Below are 19,243 nucleotides of genomic sequence, written 5' to 3'. Positions count from 1 at the left end.
TGTTATATTTGTATTCACCTTGTATTTTCCTTCAGTTTTACTTGATTTTAGAAACTCCAAAGTTAATATTCTAATAATCGATGATCCGAGTAAAACTAATGAACATTTCATATGCACTTGAAGAATAATAAGTTTGCAATAGTTGGTTTTGGTTTCTGGCTGATGGTACAATTTTGTAGTATATTTAAGTAGTGTTTATGTATTATATCAACATTGCTTTGTTTTCCATTCTGAATTGTCATTTAGCTGATGAAGAAAGGGGCAGGCGGCAATGTCTGTCACAAGTGCTTTTTTTTAACCATGTTGGCTTGGCCTGCCACTTCACTTCCGACAACAACTGATTTCATAGAATGCACCAATGTAATTGCTATCTATGTGCTCACTTCTATCTCAATGTTAAATAGAACTTCTGGATGGTGAGGGGAAAAGAGATCAGATTACCTTTTCAAGTCGGGACTGGAGTGTTTAAATCGTTTTTTCTACGGTCAATGTCAATAGTTGCTATTAAATTATTACTTGTTTGTTTCCATATGTTAAGAGCTTCGAAACCCCGCAAACTTCCAATTTCGGTGTACCCCAATATCTTTAATTTCTTTCACCACCATTATGGGAGTTTACAATTTTCAGATTGAAACAATAGCTGGGAAATAACTGCGTTGCTAATTGCTGTTTGAATAATTTAATTGATATGAACTCTGTCTTATGTCTTATGACTGCAATACAAATATTATTTATCATCTGTCAACCCTTTGGGCATAGCGCGGTAGACAAGTGATGTACTCAAAAGCGATATGATATAAAACTAAGACTATTACTTTTCCCACCCTACAGCCTTCTTGCACGCCCTGTGATTTTGACCAAAATACCCTTTGTCCGGATTATATAATCCGGATCAGATTGTTAGTGATTTCCGAAAACAGAAATCCGAACCAGATGTTATGTAATTTTCTGTGTCTTTCTTTGATGTCAAGGGTCTTTGTTGACTGTTATATAAACCCCACACAAGCTGCAATGCATTGCAATTGCAGGGTTCCTATGAACGGTCAACAATGACCATGACACCATCGACACCCCTAAAAGACATTTGAAGAAAATGTAAGAAAAGATGTGAAGTGAAGAATGTAGGTATTTGTTGAAGATGGAAGTCTATTTTTTTTTTTTGAACAAACAAAAATGGAATATATTACTAAAAACACTGTAATTGTTGAAGCACAAGACGTGCCAAAACAATCACAAAAAGATTACAACACAGTCAAAATTACATCAAGGATAGTCAATGCCCAAACATAGAAGCGGGCTCGACCACCAACTATGTGTACCAAAAATAAAGACTATGTTACTAGCTTTCAACCACCACAAGGTATTTGATTTTACTTTATCTAGCAATAGTGGTATAGAACTGTGACGATTATGAAATAACCTATCATTCCGTTCTTTCCATAAAATCGAGACACATTGAAACCAAATCAAATGAAATAATGATCGACGTGATTTCAAGCCACCTGCATATTCAATAAATTGCACAAAGTGATCTGAGATAGTATGAGAATCGACCCCTTCGACACCAAGCCAAGCCCGCATCAGAGGCCACAAGGCACCAAAAGTCGGACAAGACAAAAATAAATGATTCACATCTTCAACCTGCCCACATCCCGTTACACAAAACCGGTTTTCCACAGCTATAATCCCTCGTGCCACCAAATTAGATTTAGTAGGTAAGCGATCCCTCAACAGTCGCCAAACAAGGATAGAAACTTTTAAAGGAACCTGTTTATGCCAAATTAACTCCATATTTTGATGAACATGAGGTTGTTCCTGTGATGTCAACAGGTCATATGCACCACGAACAGTATAACCAGAAATCTGATCCGGCAACCACATCCACCTGTCAGTTTCTGATTCCTGCAAAGTGACTGTCAGTAATAAATCCCTACACTCTACTAACAATTCCTCCTCCCATACCCATAAACGACGACGCCACTGCCACGCCCCCCCATCTCCCTCCACCCCCAACAAAAACATGTTCCGCACTGTAATAACATTATTGACAGCTAAATCATAAAGCCGCCTAAAACGCACACACAATGGAACACTGCCACACCAACAATCGCGCCAAAAATCGGTATCAGCTCCATCCCCCACCCTCCTCCTAACACAACCTGAAAACCATCCCTCCCCACCCTCACCTATCCCATCTTTAATCCTCACAATCTCCCTCCACCACAAAGAACAACTCCGGCCCCCATCCTCCAAACCACCATCCTCCACGCCATACCTAGCCAACAACACCCTACTCCACAAACCTCCCCTATCAACTAACAGCCTCCAACACCATTTCCCCAACAAAGCAATGTTAAACTCTCGCAACCTCCTAACACCCAACCCTCCATACTCCCTCCTCAAGCACACAGAACTCCAACCAACCCACGAAATCTTTCTTTTATCCTCACATCCCCCCCAAAAAAATTTATTAAACAAAGATTCAATAGAAGAGATTATACCTGACGGAGCTTTGAAAAAGGAAAGTGCATAGACAGGAATCGCAGTTAAGACAAATTTGAGCAGATCAAGCGACCACCAAAGGAAAGGTACCTACTATGCCAACCAGACAATCTAGACTTTATACGTTTAACAATAGGCTTCCAAAATAATAACCGGCTCGGATTACCTCCAATCGGGAGGCCCAAGTGAAGTCTATTTATAGCCTAAAACAATTCTTAGGTCATTAATACAGTCAATAAAAACGTGTTGGTGGTTGTTGTAACCGTTCAAACCCAAATTAATGACTCTGAATCTTTCCGGATTTTACATTCCGGAATGTCCTTAGCCCTATAGGAAGTGCCAACTTTTCCCTCGTTCACCACCATTATCGCATTTATCCGGAAAATATATTCCGGAAAACAGATGTGCTTTCTGGATTATATATTCAGAAATGCATCAGTCATGGCCGGTGATCTGCACCACGCGTTTTTGTCAGTGGTCAAGTAAAAAAAAGTGGTAAAACGCGTATTTTGACTGCATTTATGGCCTCCCAACCGTTTTTGACCCACCCCTCCCTATAAATAGCCTTCCAAACCCCACCATTTCTCACACCATCCGCTCCCACCCTTTCCTCCTCTTCTTCCTTCATAGATAAGGGTCTCGTTGAAAACTTTCAGGGTTTGTATGAACGGTCAATGAGGATGGAACCGCGCTGCAACGAAGCGCGGTTCATCTGAGGGTCATGTGGGTCAGTGTGGTTCTTAGCTTGGCCTGCCTGGACGTAAGTTTGAGCACCCCCCACCTCCGTCAGGGGCATTGTTCTCTTCTTCCCGCCCTCCTCTTCCGTCCTCCTCCGGTTTTCCTCCAATAGGCAAACTACTTGTATGTCCCATCACATACCAGTGGTTAGGCTCTTAGGAGATTAGAATTAGGCTCATAGAAGATTAGAAATAGATTTAGGATCTTATGTAATAAGCTTAAAAAGCTTGAAAATTATTGTAACGTATTGTTCATATATTAATAAAAATCCATACCATGGGTAAAATTGGAAAGAAAAAAAAATAGGGCGCACGAGGAAAGACATAGGGTGGGAAAAGTAAATAGTCTAAAACTAAACTAGAGAAATGTTTTGTGTTTGTGTGGCTTCTTAACCACAACCCAAAAATTTTCATTCATAATCTATCAAAGCTCTAGATAAGTTAATTTTTTTTCTTCTTCATGATGAAACATCATTAATGCTTGAAATGGGGGGAAATAGTTTTATTTCTTTTTCACTGTAACCACTGCAAATCAAGACAAATCTAAATTACTATGGAAATAAAAGATTGTTTTTAATCTAAGCCGAATATGATAACAAAATTGCACTTTATGTACGAGTTGAACGGTCATGATCAGAGAGGGCTGTTGGTATGGATTCAAATATATAATTCATGAATATTGATCGTTTCACATTTGCCATGTCATTTACGTCAAATCATTATTTTTAAGTGTAAATATCTTATGGAGTGACCAAAAATGAATAATTTTGAAATATGAGGATCAATTTCGTAAAAGATATAAATAAGGGACCAAAACTAAATTTAAGTTTAATAATAATTTTTTTAACAGCAAATTTTATTGAACAATCAGATCTCTACTCAAGACGAACAGAGACCGGTGAAACTGAGAATACAAAAAAAGGCGTTGTACATAGGCGGAACACCTGAAAATACACACCCTAAAAACACCCCTGAGGATAACATCCACCAAAATACACATCACCACCTAAAACACACTCCTTCAAGAAAAAGACCAATGTAAAAACGATTTCCAACCACCTATCGTCACTACTCACTCACCCCCAAAGAAAAACACCCCTCAAAATTAAACTCCCCATCATGAACACCAAAACCGAGCCACATCCGAAAAGCTCCTATCCGAAAGACCATTCAACTTCCACCACCTCACGACCTCCGATTCACCGAAAGAAACCATAAAAAGTCCAAAACCAAACTTGAGCCAAAGAACTGACTCCCGATCTCGAATCAAAAATTATTAGCCCACCATGCTTTAGAACCAAATCAGAAGGGCACCCCTCACCCTCGGTACACTAGAGAAACACCAAATCAAGCAAAACAAAATTGCAGCTAGACACCAACTCTCGATCTCGAAGCAAAAGTAATCGGCCCACTGAAAACCAGCGCAGAAAAAGTATGACAAATGAGAAGATGCGCGATGGTGCAAACAACAAACAAATCAAAAGAAAAATGCTCAGCTAAACGGGACCCGATTCCTCTAAACACCTTAACAACCCCAAAAAAATGCAAACAAGTGCTAGTGATGACGAACAAGGACTCGAGTAACAGAGGCAACCTCCAAAATAAATTACTCCCAACAAACATTCACCTCTTCACCTAAACAACACTAGCCACCCCCTTATATAGCTCCCTTTCGCAAACCATTCTGACACCAACTCCATAAAAACCACGACGGTCCGTTCAAACCTCACCATGACAGTCACATGATCCTCCACGCAAAACAATCACCACCACCACCACCACAATACAAAGATGATACATCAACGAACACACGAACACACAGTGACCTCGGGGGGGGGGGGGGGGGGGGGTTGCCACCAAACAAGCAAAATCCGAAGCACCAGGACCACATGTGCGAACAACCTCAACAACCACGGTCCGGGAGTTCGTTGAAAGATGATTAATCATAAATGAAAGAGTTGCTGCCACACCTACAACCGCTGGAAACAAATCACACATATCGACACCACACAACACCCCCGCCACGCCATACATCTGTCACCACCATCGACCACTCTGTCACCACATACACTCCAACCTAACCACCCACCAACAACCAACACACCTTTAGCCGCCGGAAACAGACCACACAAATCTGCACCACTCAACACCACCACCACGTGAATGAGTATTATCATTATAATTATATATATACTTAATACTAAAGTTTTAAATTAAATAATGAACTTTTTATACAAATATTTGTTATGGTGATATTCATTTTAAAAAAAAAATAAAAATCAATCACATTAACAAAGTTTATTCCAAGGGCATTTTTTTTAATATGCTTTACGTCATTATTGTCAAACAATAGCCCTGTCTGTTTTAGGAAAGTTGTAAAATTAAATAATTAAGTAAAGGATAAAGTTTATCAAGAGAAGAATTACCCTTTTCCACCCTACATTCTCTTTACGATATTGGAATAAATCCAACCCCCAGCTTTCCACTTTCTTAAATATATAAAAAAAAACATTAAAATGGGGATAAATAATTTATTTTTATGGATTACCATACCAAGTTTCATCATCATCGTTTAAAACTGATTAATTTACGTTGGGTAACTCATGGAGCAAACAAAATGGGTCGGTAATTTATTTTTTTATAAGTGATGGAAATGCATTTTAAATGGTCAATCTTAACACATCAATGGTCGGTAAAGCAGCCAAGTAAATTTTAATATCCCTTCAATCATGATATAAAAGTTTAGAAATTTTAAAAGATATCTAACTTAGTAGTATAACCCTTTTTTTATTTTTTGTACAAACCTAACTACCACTCTTAGTATTAAATTAAAAAACTTGATCTTGACCAAAAAATGAAAACAATTTAAATTATAGTACTAAGTGAAGTGAGAATAGAAAGACCAAAAAAAAGTTAGAATTAAGAAAGCAAGGGGGTGATTTGGATCATGTTTATGTCGTGGATCAAAATAGTAAAGTGGGTCCCACATACATTGAGGGGTGTGATCTTTCCTCAGATGACAACTGACCACGTGCATTTCAAGAGAAGCAGATTCGGACACGCTCAATCCTCGCTTTTGTCCACTCATTCAACAGTTTTCTTTGTTTATTTATAACTAACCATCATGAGGACCTTACTTGTATCAACACTCATAAAACCAAATACCAATAAATATCAATTAATAATAACATTATTACACTCTCCATTTCACAGTAATTAAGGAAATTTATTTGAAAATGAGTACTCCCTCCATCAGTAATCAATAAACTCTTTAAAGCAATTATTCGTTCTTAATTAAAAGCTTCTTTTTTTAACAATTTTTACTTTTATTCCAAATATAAAACTACTAGTAATTTGTTTTAAAATATAAAAAATTAACATTGAATGTATTATTTTTAAATAAGTAATTTAGTAATAATCACACATTCCAAACAAATTTACCACTCTAACTATTTTTTTATTTTATAATATTGATGATTTTTGTTAAAGATTCATATAATAAGGAACATATAAAGCTTGTGTTTAGCTCAGTAACACCTTTTTCATATCTGACCAAAATCATGACGCAGATTCACGTTTTTAGTGAAGTTACATATAATAGCTTCTCTAAGAAGCGGTTTAGTTCAGCGGTAAGACTTTGAAGCATGCGTTTTTTTAATCAATTCTGTCGTGGAAAACCAAGCTTCTACATTAACGGGATTTTTAAAAAGCCAACGCCATCCCAAATACACACTAAATCATGTAAACAAGACATCTAAACGTGAGACAACAACATCAAAATGCTAAACCAAACACATATGCAGTATTTTTTTTTTAACTTTTCAAGATATAACTGATTATTATTACCTAAAAAAGGTAATTATTATTTTCAATCATGTATATTAATTTTTTTAGGGTTAACCTTCGATTATTAGAGGGATGAACTATGTTAATCTAGAGTTCAACTGTGATGTAAGAATAATCAGATAAAAAATTGTTTCATCTATATAATCCAAATTAAATTTTTTGAAACATTGATCTTTTGATGAAACACATCCATTTGAGTCAAATCACTTATTTGTAAAACATTATAAGTTTGTTTGCTCCGACGTTATAGCTTGAATTAATAACCTTAAGAGACATAATTCAAATTCAATCTATAATATCATTGTTATTAATAAAAAAGTTTTCTTCTCCAATTTAATTTTTTAATAACTTTGTAGTAAATTGAAAAATTAAAATACTTACCTTTTTCTTCAGTAACCAATTTCTTTATTTGTAATTTTCAAACAATGTACTTAGACATTATTTTTTTTTATCAAGATTCTCTCTTTTTTTTTACAATTATAGATAAAACTTAAAATGAAAAACTAATTTTGAGATTTTCCAAACTTTCTTTTTGACTAATAAATACTAAAAAATAAAAAAGTGATTAAATAAATTAAAAAAACACATTCGTTAATTTTTTTTTTTGGTCTTACACATTCGTTAAATTAAAAAAGGTAAAAAAGTAAAAAGCATAAAATAATAATAATAAAAAAACTTGACCAAAAATATATATATAAAAAAATAAAAGAAAGAGTGTTGAATAAAAGGAAAGAAACAAAAATAAAAGAAGAAGGTGTTGTTACATCATCTGCACTCAGTCCATTCTCATTTTTCAACTTCATTTCGTTTCCGTGTCCACTCAGATCAAACCCACCGCGTCCCCAATTTCTAGGGTTTCTCTCTCTCTCTCTCTCTAAATTCAACTCATTTTCTTCAATCCTTAATTCTTCAAATTCACCTTTCATGGAACAAAATCACCACCAACCGATTCAGCAACCGGTAATTCCACCTCCAATTCCGGTCACCGGAGGTGAAATTACGGTTTCTGAACAGACTCAGATGATCGGAGTCAACGCCACCGACGCTGACGTGGCGGTGAATAAGAAACGTGGTCGTCCGCCGAAAGGTACTGTTCATGCTCCGGTTGTGAAGAAGCCGAAGGATGAAGAAGATGTATGCTTCATTTGCTTTGATGGTGGTTCACTTGTTCTTTGTGATCATCGGTTAGTTCCAAAAAAAAATATCTAGTTTTTTTTTTTATGTAAATTAAACTGTAATTGATTTTTTTTGTACGTCGATAAAATCGCTTATTTAATTATTTATGTGAATCTTTCTATTTTAGGGGTTGTCCTAAGGCGTATCATCCGGCGTGTGTTAAACGAGATGAAGAGTTTTTCCGTTTAGCTGAGAAATGGAAATGTGGTATGTTATTTTTGTGTTTATTGTGGTAATTGTTGACATGCAGAGATTAAATTGTTGTTTAATGCAGTTATTAAGATGTTTTAATTGAACTTTAATTATGAGTTGGATAGTGTTATCATGTTTGTTTGCCTAAACTCTCACAAAGAATTGTTCGCTCATGATTAGGATTCGGGTTTTTTGAAACGGCGTTAAAAATAAGTTTTATTGTGTACAAAGTGGATGAGATATGTTTTATCATTTGAATGAAATTTGATCATTTTTTTTGTATGAAATGTGACCTTTTTTTTTTTAAGAGTATGAAATGTGATTGTTTTTCTTTTATGGGTATGAAATCTGATCATTTTTGTAACAGTTTGAAAAATCTGATTACTTATAAATGAGTTTGAATTCTCTATATTTGAAAGTAAAATGGTTTGTGTCTTTGTTCTGGGGGCTGAACTGAACCGGTGAAATTGTTGCTGGTTGAGAAGATGGTCATCTCTGTCATTTTCATCATTTTGCTTGTGTATTTGATGTCTGGGGAGCTTGGTTTCCCTTCATTAGGCATGAATTTTGTGTCTTTGTTTATGGAAATTATTGAAGATCAAGGAGTGGCGCTTGTAACTGGGCGAGTGGGGGCTGTAGTCCTAATTCTCTCTCTTTCCTTGATCTAAATGATATTGATCTATCAGTTATAGATTTTTTGGTCTGTTACTTCATGTTTGGTGAGTGTACGGCCAAGTATTGGGATCCTTGGGGGTACAAAAACAGGAATGAAAATGTAGGGTTCATTACATGTCCAGAATCACTAAAACGTGAATGAAAATTTAGGGTTGATGAATTGATTATACGATTGTGTCAAAGATGTACTAATTTGGAAGGAAAAAGATGAATGTGAAAGTGACATTAGATCCCTTGCATAGATCCGTGTTTTTGCTTGAAACACGTGGATAACAAATGTCTTGGATTATGCAGAATCAATCCAATATTTATCAATGCTATTCATTTATTATCTCTTGTCGTAGACTATCGCAGTTATTACATTTTCTAATTAATGCACCTTCCCTATTTTTAACAAGCTGATCACTTCTTTTTGTTGTAGATTTTTATTTGAGTGTCTAATGGCATAACTAAGTTTTTATTTTGCATTGCCTAGGTTGGCATCTATGTAGCGATTGTGGCAAATCATGCCACTACATGTGCTATACCTGTCCATATTCCTTGTGCAAGGGATGTACAAAACAAGAGTCTGATTTTGTTAGTGTCAGAGGAAACAAAGGTTTGTGCGGAGCATGCTTGAGGACTATAATGCTGATCGAGAACAGTGCCCAAGGAATTGAGGTAATGGTTTGCTGAACTTTCTTATGAGTGCACATTTGTATTTTCCTCTCCCTTCCTTTATTCTGAATGTAAGGAAATAGGGGAGGGGAGGTGTGGGATAGTTTGCCATTAGGTGTTGAGTTAATGATACATGAAAAGCTTAATGGTCTAATTTTTATTGTTTTATTTCCTTGTGCTATTTTTTTAGTGCGAAGTGGATTTTGATGATAGAAGCAGCTGGGAATATCTTTTCAAGGTGTACTGGCTGTACTTGAAAGGAAAACTATCTCTAAATTTTGATGAGATCCTTCGAGCTAAAAATCCTTGGAAAGGTGCTGTTCGTGTGAGTTGCAAGGTTCAAACTCCCCGGAAGCGTCATCATCTTAAAGTTGACAATGGTTGTGGTTCTGAGAATTCATGTATAGTAGATTCAAATAGTCCAATAAACAAGAAGGCTAAGGGAAATGTTTGGGACAGTGTCGTGGACGTTGTTGGACGCAGTGCACAAGAACTTTCCACTACCTGTGAGCTAAATGTGAATACATGTACAATAAAGAATGAAATGAATACTAATGAATCAGCAATCAATGATGGCACTGATGCAGGGGTTTCAAGACTAGGAGATTCTGGGGTTGCAGAAGACATTTCATCGTTACTTCACTCTACAGGGATGGAACAGCCAGTCTGGCATTATCAGGATCCAACTGGGAAGGTTCACGGTCCTTTTAGTATGTCGTTGCTGTGCAAGTTGAAAGGAACTGAATATTTCTCTCCAGATCTCAGAGTATGGAGGGTAGATGAGAAACAAGAGAACTCTATATTGTTATCCGATGCACTGAGTTGGAAGTGTTCCCAAAATGTATCATTGCCACTCAACTGTGAACAGCAGTCTTTGGGAGCCAGTGTTACATTGGAAAATAAAGAAAATAGTCAGGATGGTCTTGGCAATGCAACAAGGAGTGAAATTTGTGCTAACAACCAAATTTTCAAGCAGAGCGATGAAGAAAAGGTGGGTGATACTTGTACCCCACCTAATGGTACAGATGAATCTGTTAAGAGCAACGGAGGGTACACTCCGTCTCCTGGTGTGACTACACAAGCAGATGGGAATATCAGTGATGGGCAAAGTGGTTATTTTGAACGAAGGGAAGAGTCACCGAAATGTGAAATTTCTTGTCATGGTGGTCCCGACGTACACCTTGCACTACCTTCAACTGCCTTTGATGAGAATTTGAATGACAAACCTTCTGATGAAGTGGTGGAAGGTCTAGGGAATGATAAAAAATTGGAAGTGAATGGAAATTTGGGTTCCAATGGGTCTTCTGAGGGTCCGAGTAATAGTGGGCAAAGTGATCAGAAACAATCTGACAATGAAGAGAATCCAGGGCAATCTTCTGGTCAGAACTGGATGATGGCAGCACTCTTTGGCGATGATTTCCTAGTTGATGATTCAGTTTCAAATCTGTTGGATGCAGTAGCGGCGGAGGAGAAACACAGTGTCACGGAACCTTCCGCCGAAGAGTGGGATATTGATGTGTTCACTGACGGTGCTATAACTGATTGTTTACAAGGTATAATACTACCAGATTTTGATGCAGGTAAAGGTGATGCTCTGAGCTCCTCAGGTGATTTACATTTACCCTCCCAATCCACTGTAGCAAATGGGCAGCCTTTTCAGCAAGCAGATGTGCATAATCAGCAAACTATATCTGGGGAACAATCTTCAAAAACTGCTGAAGTTGAGGTGCGTAAAATGAATATAATTGTATGTAATCAATGGGGGTCTGAAAACCATCCCACCTGTTGGCACGCGTAAAATATATCTTAAAATTTTAGTTTAAATTTAGATTTGCTAGGCTTAAAGTAGAAACTAATCTATCAATTATGTGCAGGCTCCTTTCCCAGGTATTTGCTGGAACCAAACTCATCAATTTCCATGGGGTCCAACTCGTAAGTTGTTTCCCTACCTTCACTAATGACTATTTTTGCAAGTTGCTATCATATCTTGTATAATTGTTGCTAGGCTTCTTCAATTTACAGTTCATTGAATTTGGATATTTTGCTAATAAGTTTTTTGTTTTCAGGTTGACTTGGCAGATTACATTGGAAGCTATTTATCTTTAGTCTTTAGGCTAAACAGATTTTAGACCAACCTGAATCGGATACTTAATATCCTGTTTATAACAACATTCTTTTGCAAACAGTGACCTCTCACCTTCCTTCATTGTTGAGGAAGTAATGGAAGAGCGTCGTTCTTCGTAGCCTACTCTATTTTGCTATATAATTTTATTTAAATGAGAGACGGATTCTCATTACTTTTTTTTTGCACAAATTTATAATCAGCGGTATATATTTCCTTCTTTGCTATATATATTGAATATATTATTCAGCCTGCCGTTATTATGAACAACTTACTATGTTATTAAACCCAAGTTGTGCATTTGAATGTGCCAAAATATGCTCTCATGCGAGTTGGGAGAAGAAAATTTAGAATCTGGGATTTTCATCCCTCAAAGGGGGTGTTGGATGGGAATTTTAGAAGACTATTTGGGCAAGAATAAATAAATTCAAGGCCATAAATTTGAAGACTTTGGACCTTTTCGGATTGACTTATTTGAACTTATCCATTAACGTGAGTTTTGTGGGATTGTTTGAGAGGAACTTTGAGAAACAACTTATGATGTTTTTCTTATTTTATTTTTCCAGCTTATTTTCATAAACTTCTCTAAGATAGCTTATGAAAAATAGACTTTTTATAATATGAATTTAGAGGGATTTTCACCCAGATTGGTGATTTCATTTTAATGTTGTATTTGGAACTCAAGTTTCATTAAGATTGTGTTATCGCATCAAGTATGTGGGTAGTGTTTTCACAGCAGGAAACCAGATCACATTTTGTATGGCATGTAAGTAAATGATATCTTGTATAAGCTGGCAAAATAGATGCAAACCATGATTGGCTATCTAGCTCTTTTAGGTATTTTGCTATATAGAAGTATTGAGAAGATAGAATTTGTAGACAAAATGTAAGTGTAAAGTGGGAACGAAGGAGTTTGCATGATGTGGTTCAATGAGATTAAAGATATTTTTATTTTTTATTTTTTATTTGGTAAACTTGTATTCATTTTGAATTGATAACAATGAGATTAAAGATTTATGTGGTGAATATATTTGATAGAGAAGGTGGAAAACAAATTAGAAAAAAATGTATTTAAAAAAAATAATGAAAATAATGTTTTGACAATTGAAAAACGTAAATCTGTTTTCAGAATGCAAAACAAAAAAAAAGGATGGTGATAAAAGTATTTTGTTATTATATTTATTACATTACATGAAGTGGAAATAAAAACAAGAAACAAGGGAACCTGGATTTTTGGTGGATATTTCTAATGCATCTTATGAAGACGTAGCCGTAGGGGTTAGTATTTGCTCGAGAGTAAGTGTATTTTGGTTTCAATTTTAGAGGACAAATTGGTTTTAAAAGTGAAGAGTTAATTCTTACACATTTGATTGCTCTTGAGTAAAATTAGTTTTCCTTTTAAAATTGATTACAGGAAACTAAAAATTGACAAATGGAAACATTTAAATTTGTTGTTCAGATGACTTTTACATAAATGTATTTAGCAAAATTACACTTGAGATATTTTATTTAATTGTAACACATTCGTCAATTATCTTTTTTTATACTATTTAAGTCTTTTATCTATCAAAATGTGCACAAGTTAATCCTTCTTTCTTTCAATTGAATTTGGAGATTTTTTTTTGGTTTGGAAAATTTTAGGTTTTTTGATATATGGGGATTTAGAATTATGAGTTTAGAAGATGGAAGTAAAGATACTTAAGCTAATTTAAAGTGAATTTGGAAGGATATTGGTTTGATTTAAGGAAGAAGATGACTATGAATAATAGGAGGATGAAGATGTTATAGTTTATTAATTTCTTTATTTTTAATAAAAAAATTATTGTTCATATTGGTTTAAAATTGATGTTGAAGTTCGTCAAAAATCGTGGCACGATTTGGAGAAATCACAGCGTGATTTTGGTTCAATTTTTTTTTTAGGTTTGGTTGGTATTTTTCGTGGCACGAATGGAGAAAATCGTGACACAATTTTGAGGGTAATGACTGGTACATTACTGTGTACGAGCTCGAATCGAGACACGGTTCAAGCAAATCGTGATCGAATTTTGCCTGGTTCATAACTCTATTTAAAGCTTCATTCTTCGCATTTTAGGACAAGTTTCAAGCTTAGGGAGAGGGAGAGGGATGAAATTGCACTCACCTTCCTTAAGAAGTGGAATTTTAATGTCAAAATCTCGTCTCCAATAGCTCATGAAAAACCTTGTGATGACAACTATTAGAAATTGTGGTTGGGCCTAACACAACCCCACAAAACCGGCTTGTGAGGTGGGGATTGCCCCACTTATAAACAAATTGCCAGACCAACTCCTAGCCGATGTGTGACTCTTAATGTAACACCCCGTTTTTCCAACATAAAAATTTCATTTCAAATATCAGAGTAAAATATCATGAAACAGGATATCACACTTCTTAAAATCATATATGAGATAATTAACAAATTATCTTTCAACATAGTTATATCAAAACTCGCAGCGGATAAGTTCATCATCATTAAATAAAGTCTTGGCACGCAGGCCTCATCAAAACACATCATAAATTCAGTTCAATAACTTAATCATAATTCAAAAGGTCAATACGTAAAGGAATAGAAGCATGCAATCAAAGACTCCATCCCGTTACGTATCAGAGCAACCTAAGACTCAGTGAGGAAAGGCCACTCATGACAGCGCAAACAACAACCTACTCTGGATCACCTGCAAGTTACTCATACGAAGAGCAACATTTCCAAGCAGAAGGGGTGAGATTTCACAAAACAATAATATTAAGCATATAATTCAACAATTATATTTAACAACATAAAACATCTTATTATTCAACATTGATAATATTATATCATAAATCTCTTCGCTCATAATAATCGCAACTTATCATTTTCGACTCAACAAATGCAACTATACAACTTAGACCTCTTATATGCATGTGGTACCAATACAGGGCATCAAGCCCCCATCGCTATTTGAGTATTAATATACTTCCAGGGCATCAAGCCTCCATCGCTAATTTGAGCTAAAGCTCCAACGTGGTGGGTACAAAGCTCCAGGGCATCAAGCCCCCAACAATGAAATGCTAATGCATGGACTCGACCTCTTAAACATCATAATTCGACAACCACTTATATTAGTCCAGTAATTTGGAACATCATCATCTTCATCAACTTAGACCGACTCATGCAGCTTAGTTAAATAACAACAGCAACATAGGCAGTATACAAAAAACAGCATGACATAATAATATCAATTGCAATTCATCAACATCTTAAATAATCAAACATTCTTCAAGTAATGCACATAACATTATATCACATCATAATCAACATCAACACATCTTAAACAGCTTCACATAATATAATTAACATCTTCATTAAGTCTTAATACTACCCAAAGGTTCAACTCTCAACAACTCAAGCAACAAAGGTCGCAAAATCTAACAAGTCACTCTGTTTCTGGGTCACTCGCGAGGCGAGAGCCTCTGCTCGCCATGGCTAGTTTAGGTCAGAATCCCACAAGTTTCATTCCAGGTTCAATCTCATCCTACATTCTTTCTTAATCATTATTAGACATGTTCCGGCACTCAAATGCATCTAAGGTTCAACTCAAAAGTCAAAAACACGAAATCTTGCATGCTCTCTGGTCAAGCTCGCTAGGCGAGCTGCGACGTGCAACTCGCGAGGCGGGGAAAAATTACTCGCGTGGCGAGCGATGAAGTTCATCCCTCGCCGTGGTGAGGATCATAGCTCGGGAGGCGAGCGATGAATGTCGCTACGGGCAGAAGTGCTGTTTCACCTAAAAATCATCAACTCTCATGGTTTTAAGTCTAATCTCGATTCCAGAATTCATCTTAATCATTATCTAAGGTCTAAGAACAATTTCTACCTCAATCTAACAACTTTTCACCGTTTAATCATCAATTCTATCAATTTGACCTAATTTCCGATTCCTCTTAAACTCATCCTAATTCATGTTAAATGTAACCGTTGATTCACATACTTAATAGAATTGCTAAGTTAGTCTCACCCTTACCTTAGAATATGAAAATCGCAGCTTTCCTAGGTCTTCTCCATTCTCTTGGCTTTTTCTCCAAAATTGATCGTACATACAATGTTTTTCTAAACTAGGTTTCCTATTTATATCTCCTCCAATTATCTTATCTTATTTCTCTTTCTCCCCCAAAACTCACTAAAATCTCAAAACAGTCCCTAAACTCAATATTTATTTTATTTTCAAATCTTATTTTATTAAACAATAAAATAAGTCACAACTCCTCATAAAATCATATAAAACCACCTCAATCATATAAATCACATATATATTATATAAATATAATATAAACTCATCTAAATAATTTATAGACTCAATTAGATAATTAAATAATTCCAAACGGGCGTTACACTTAACAACAACCATCACTATCAACATCAATTAATAGGCCGATTCAATTCTTTGATATATAGCTCGATATCGAGTGGAGACATTACTAAGGCTCTGTTTGGTAAAAATAGCGGATAGCTGATAAGCTAGCTTATAGCTTATAAGTGAAGACTGATAGTTTATAGCTGATAGATGATAACTTATAAGTTAATTAAAGTGTTTGATAAAAATAGCGATTGAACTAGCTGATAAATGCAAAATTACATAAATGGACATTATTAATTCATATAAAATTTATACTACTATAAATTAATGTTTTAAAATATATTAAATCGATTCAACACATTTCAAATCAATTTCATATCATTCAAAAGTAAAACAAAAGATAAATTTAATGTGTAAACCATCAAATTAGTTCATGTCTTTGTGATTCTCAAATTAGTCCCTGACTATATTAATATTTTAAAATAGTCTATATCTTTGTCAAAAGTTTCTCAATTAAGTCACTCGTCATGCGGGATTTTTTTTTTTTTGACAATATTATAAAATAGTCTTTGTCATTGTCAAAAGTTTCTCAATTAACTGTTTGATCATGTGACTAAAACATAGACACATGGACTTAATTGAGAAACTTTTGACAAAGACAGAACTTATTTTAAAATATTAATAGAGTCATAGACTAAATTAAAAATCACTTACAAAGAAAACGACCAAATTGATAGTCCCTTAAATAATTATGAAATTTTAATTTGGTCCCCTTATTAATTTTCGCCCCAATTTGATCCTTTAAATTATCTCCGTCCATCAATTAAATCCATTCTGTCAAATCTTGTGGAAAAAACATTAACCTTCATCATGTTCATCATCAAACCCAACAATGTTCGTCATCTTCATCAATAAATGCAGCAACATTCATCACCTTCATCATAAAAAATAAAAAAAAAAATCTAAAATTTACAAAATTTAAACCATCATAAATTCAAACACCACATAATAAATTGAACTCATTTACCAAGCTTCCAACAACATCAATGAATTAAAGCTTTTCCTGTTCCACTTCTAATTTCGAAACCCTTTCTGCCACAAGAACAAACACATCAACAAGACAACAACTCCAAAATGGAACACGATGAAGAAGAACCACCTCTTGCTGTTGAGATTCAACAACATAACAACGATGAATCCATTTCTCAACAATCTTCCGTTGGTGTCACTCTCATCATTGGTTATCTTGGTGCTGGCAAATCCACCATAACCCATTTATATTTTTCCATCAAAATTAACACCCCATTAATTTTCCCTTTCTATAATTTCTAATTGGGTAGCTTAAAGTTGTGTCCTTTTTCAATTTAATTTTTTTTTTTTTATTGGGTCATGTATGCTTGTCCCTTAACTTATTTTAATTTCTCAGTTTAGTCTCTTAACTATTAAATGTTTTAATTTGGTCCTTATCTTTGTTTTTTTAGGGGGCAAAACTGCCACAGATGCAAAACTTAGGAGGTGGTATTGTAGTTTTTTTTTAGGAGGCCAAAATCGCAACTTTGGAAAAGTTATGGGGTTAAAATTGCTATTAAATCTAAAAATTAATACCACCTCCGTCCCTAATTATAAAACCCTTTTGAGATTTTTTTTGTCCCTTTTTATAAGACCCCTTTTCTATTTCCAACTACATTAATTATTTCTTTACATACATACCCCTATTTATTATACATCTTTTTTTTCAATCAGCAATAAATAGAATGTTGAAAACATAAGCTAACCCTCTTTCTTAAAGGATAAAATTGTAAAAACAATAGTAATTACAAACATATTTAATACAAATATCCATTATCTTCCCGTTATTTTTTCAAAAGGGCCTTATAATTAGGGACGGAGGTAGTACTCCATCCGTTTTAAAATTAACGTCATATTAGAGTGGTGCACGTTTTTTTTTCTAGAAAAGAAGCGTGACTTTTTAAAAAAAATAATTAATTAAATGAACTTTAATTGTAAAATTAATATTATTATTTACTAAAGGGCAATGCTATCCAGTGCCCCGCTGGTTAAGGAACAATAAAATTAATTGATTCCACTTAATTTACTTTAATTAAAGTGAAAAGTTGATCAACCTAATTAAAATAGGAATGGTTGTATTCAATACTCATTAAACTCCAATATGATTTTGTATTTCATACTTTAATTGGATATGTTTTATCTTTGTAATTGCAAATTTATTTTGGACTATATAATGTTTGTCTTATTTTAATTATTTCTACAGCTTTTAATTAAAAAAAAAACAGTAGTTTTTTTCAGCGAAAAAAAGTCATGGAAAAAAATTGGTTTGAGTATAGAATTTTCAGTGAATTAGCTTGCAAGAAAAAAATGATTAAAAAAAAAACTCGGTTGGAGTAAAATTCACAAAAAAAGAAAAAATTGTTAAGATATGAAAGGAAGCAAGGGGACTAAAAAAAAAGGATTCTAAAAAGTTCACAAGAAAAAAAAAATGAAAGGAAGCGTATCTTTCTAAAGAGTATTAAATGCAGCGTTTTTCTATTTTAATTAAGTTGATAAACTTTTGACTTTAATTGAATGAAATTAAATGAGACACATAAATATTATTGTTCCTTAACCAGTGTCCTGGGGGCATCGGTTAGCAACACCCTTTACTAAAATATCTTTTTAAATCGGAATTAAGTTCTTTTTTTATGGATAATTGTAATTAAGTTAAATGAACTGATGAGGTTTAATAACTTAGGCAATATTAAATGTTATTATTTGTGAAAAAATAATAATAAATGTTACATTAATACTATAAAGTGATAATTATTTTGAGATAAAGAAAAATTTAGAAAAAAACATAAATGGGACACTATTTTTTATTTTTATCTAATAGCTTAGTGGTTAGAGCTCACACAATTTAATTATCGAAAAATGAATATGGATTCGAACCCCGATCCTGATCCCTACATATAATATGCAATATCTCAATA

The 19,243-nt window shown here is 34.5% G+C and overlaps 1 protein-coding gene across 1 annotated transcript; it reads left to right on the top strand.

Moving 5' to 3' along the window:
- Positions 1 to 7,838: 7,838 nt before the first annotated feature.
- On the top strand, positions 7,839 to 12,136 carry LOC11412174 (zinc finger CCCH domain-containing protein 44). Its single transcript, XM_003612067.4, has 6 exons — positions 7,839 to 8,269; positions 8,389 to 8,468; positions 9,604 to 9,788; positions 9,976 to 11,511; positions 11,660 to 11,717; positions 11,852 to 12,136. The coding sequence occupies exons 1-6, from the start codon at positions 8,010 to 8,012 to the stop codon at positions 11,854 to 11,856; spliced, it is 2,124 nt and encodes a 707-aa protein (XP_003612115.1). The 5' UTR covers positions 7,839 to 8,009; the 3' UTR covers positions 11,857 to 12,136.
- The last annotated feature ends 7,107 nt before the right edge of the window (positions 12,137 to 19,243 follow it).

Source organism: Medicago truncatula, chromosome 5 (assembly GCF_003473485.1).
Source record: "Medicago truncatula cultivar Jemalong A17 chromosome 5, MtrunA17r5.0-ANR, whole genome shotgun sequence".
NCBI lineage: Eukaryota > Viridiplantae > Streptophyta > Magnoliopsida > Fabales > Fabaceae > Medicago > Medicago truncatula.
The sequence above is the reverse complement of the archived record's forward strand: the minus strand, read 5'-3'. Positions and strand labels throughout refer to the sequence as shown.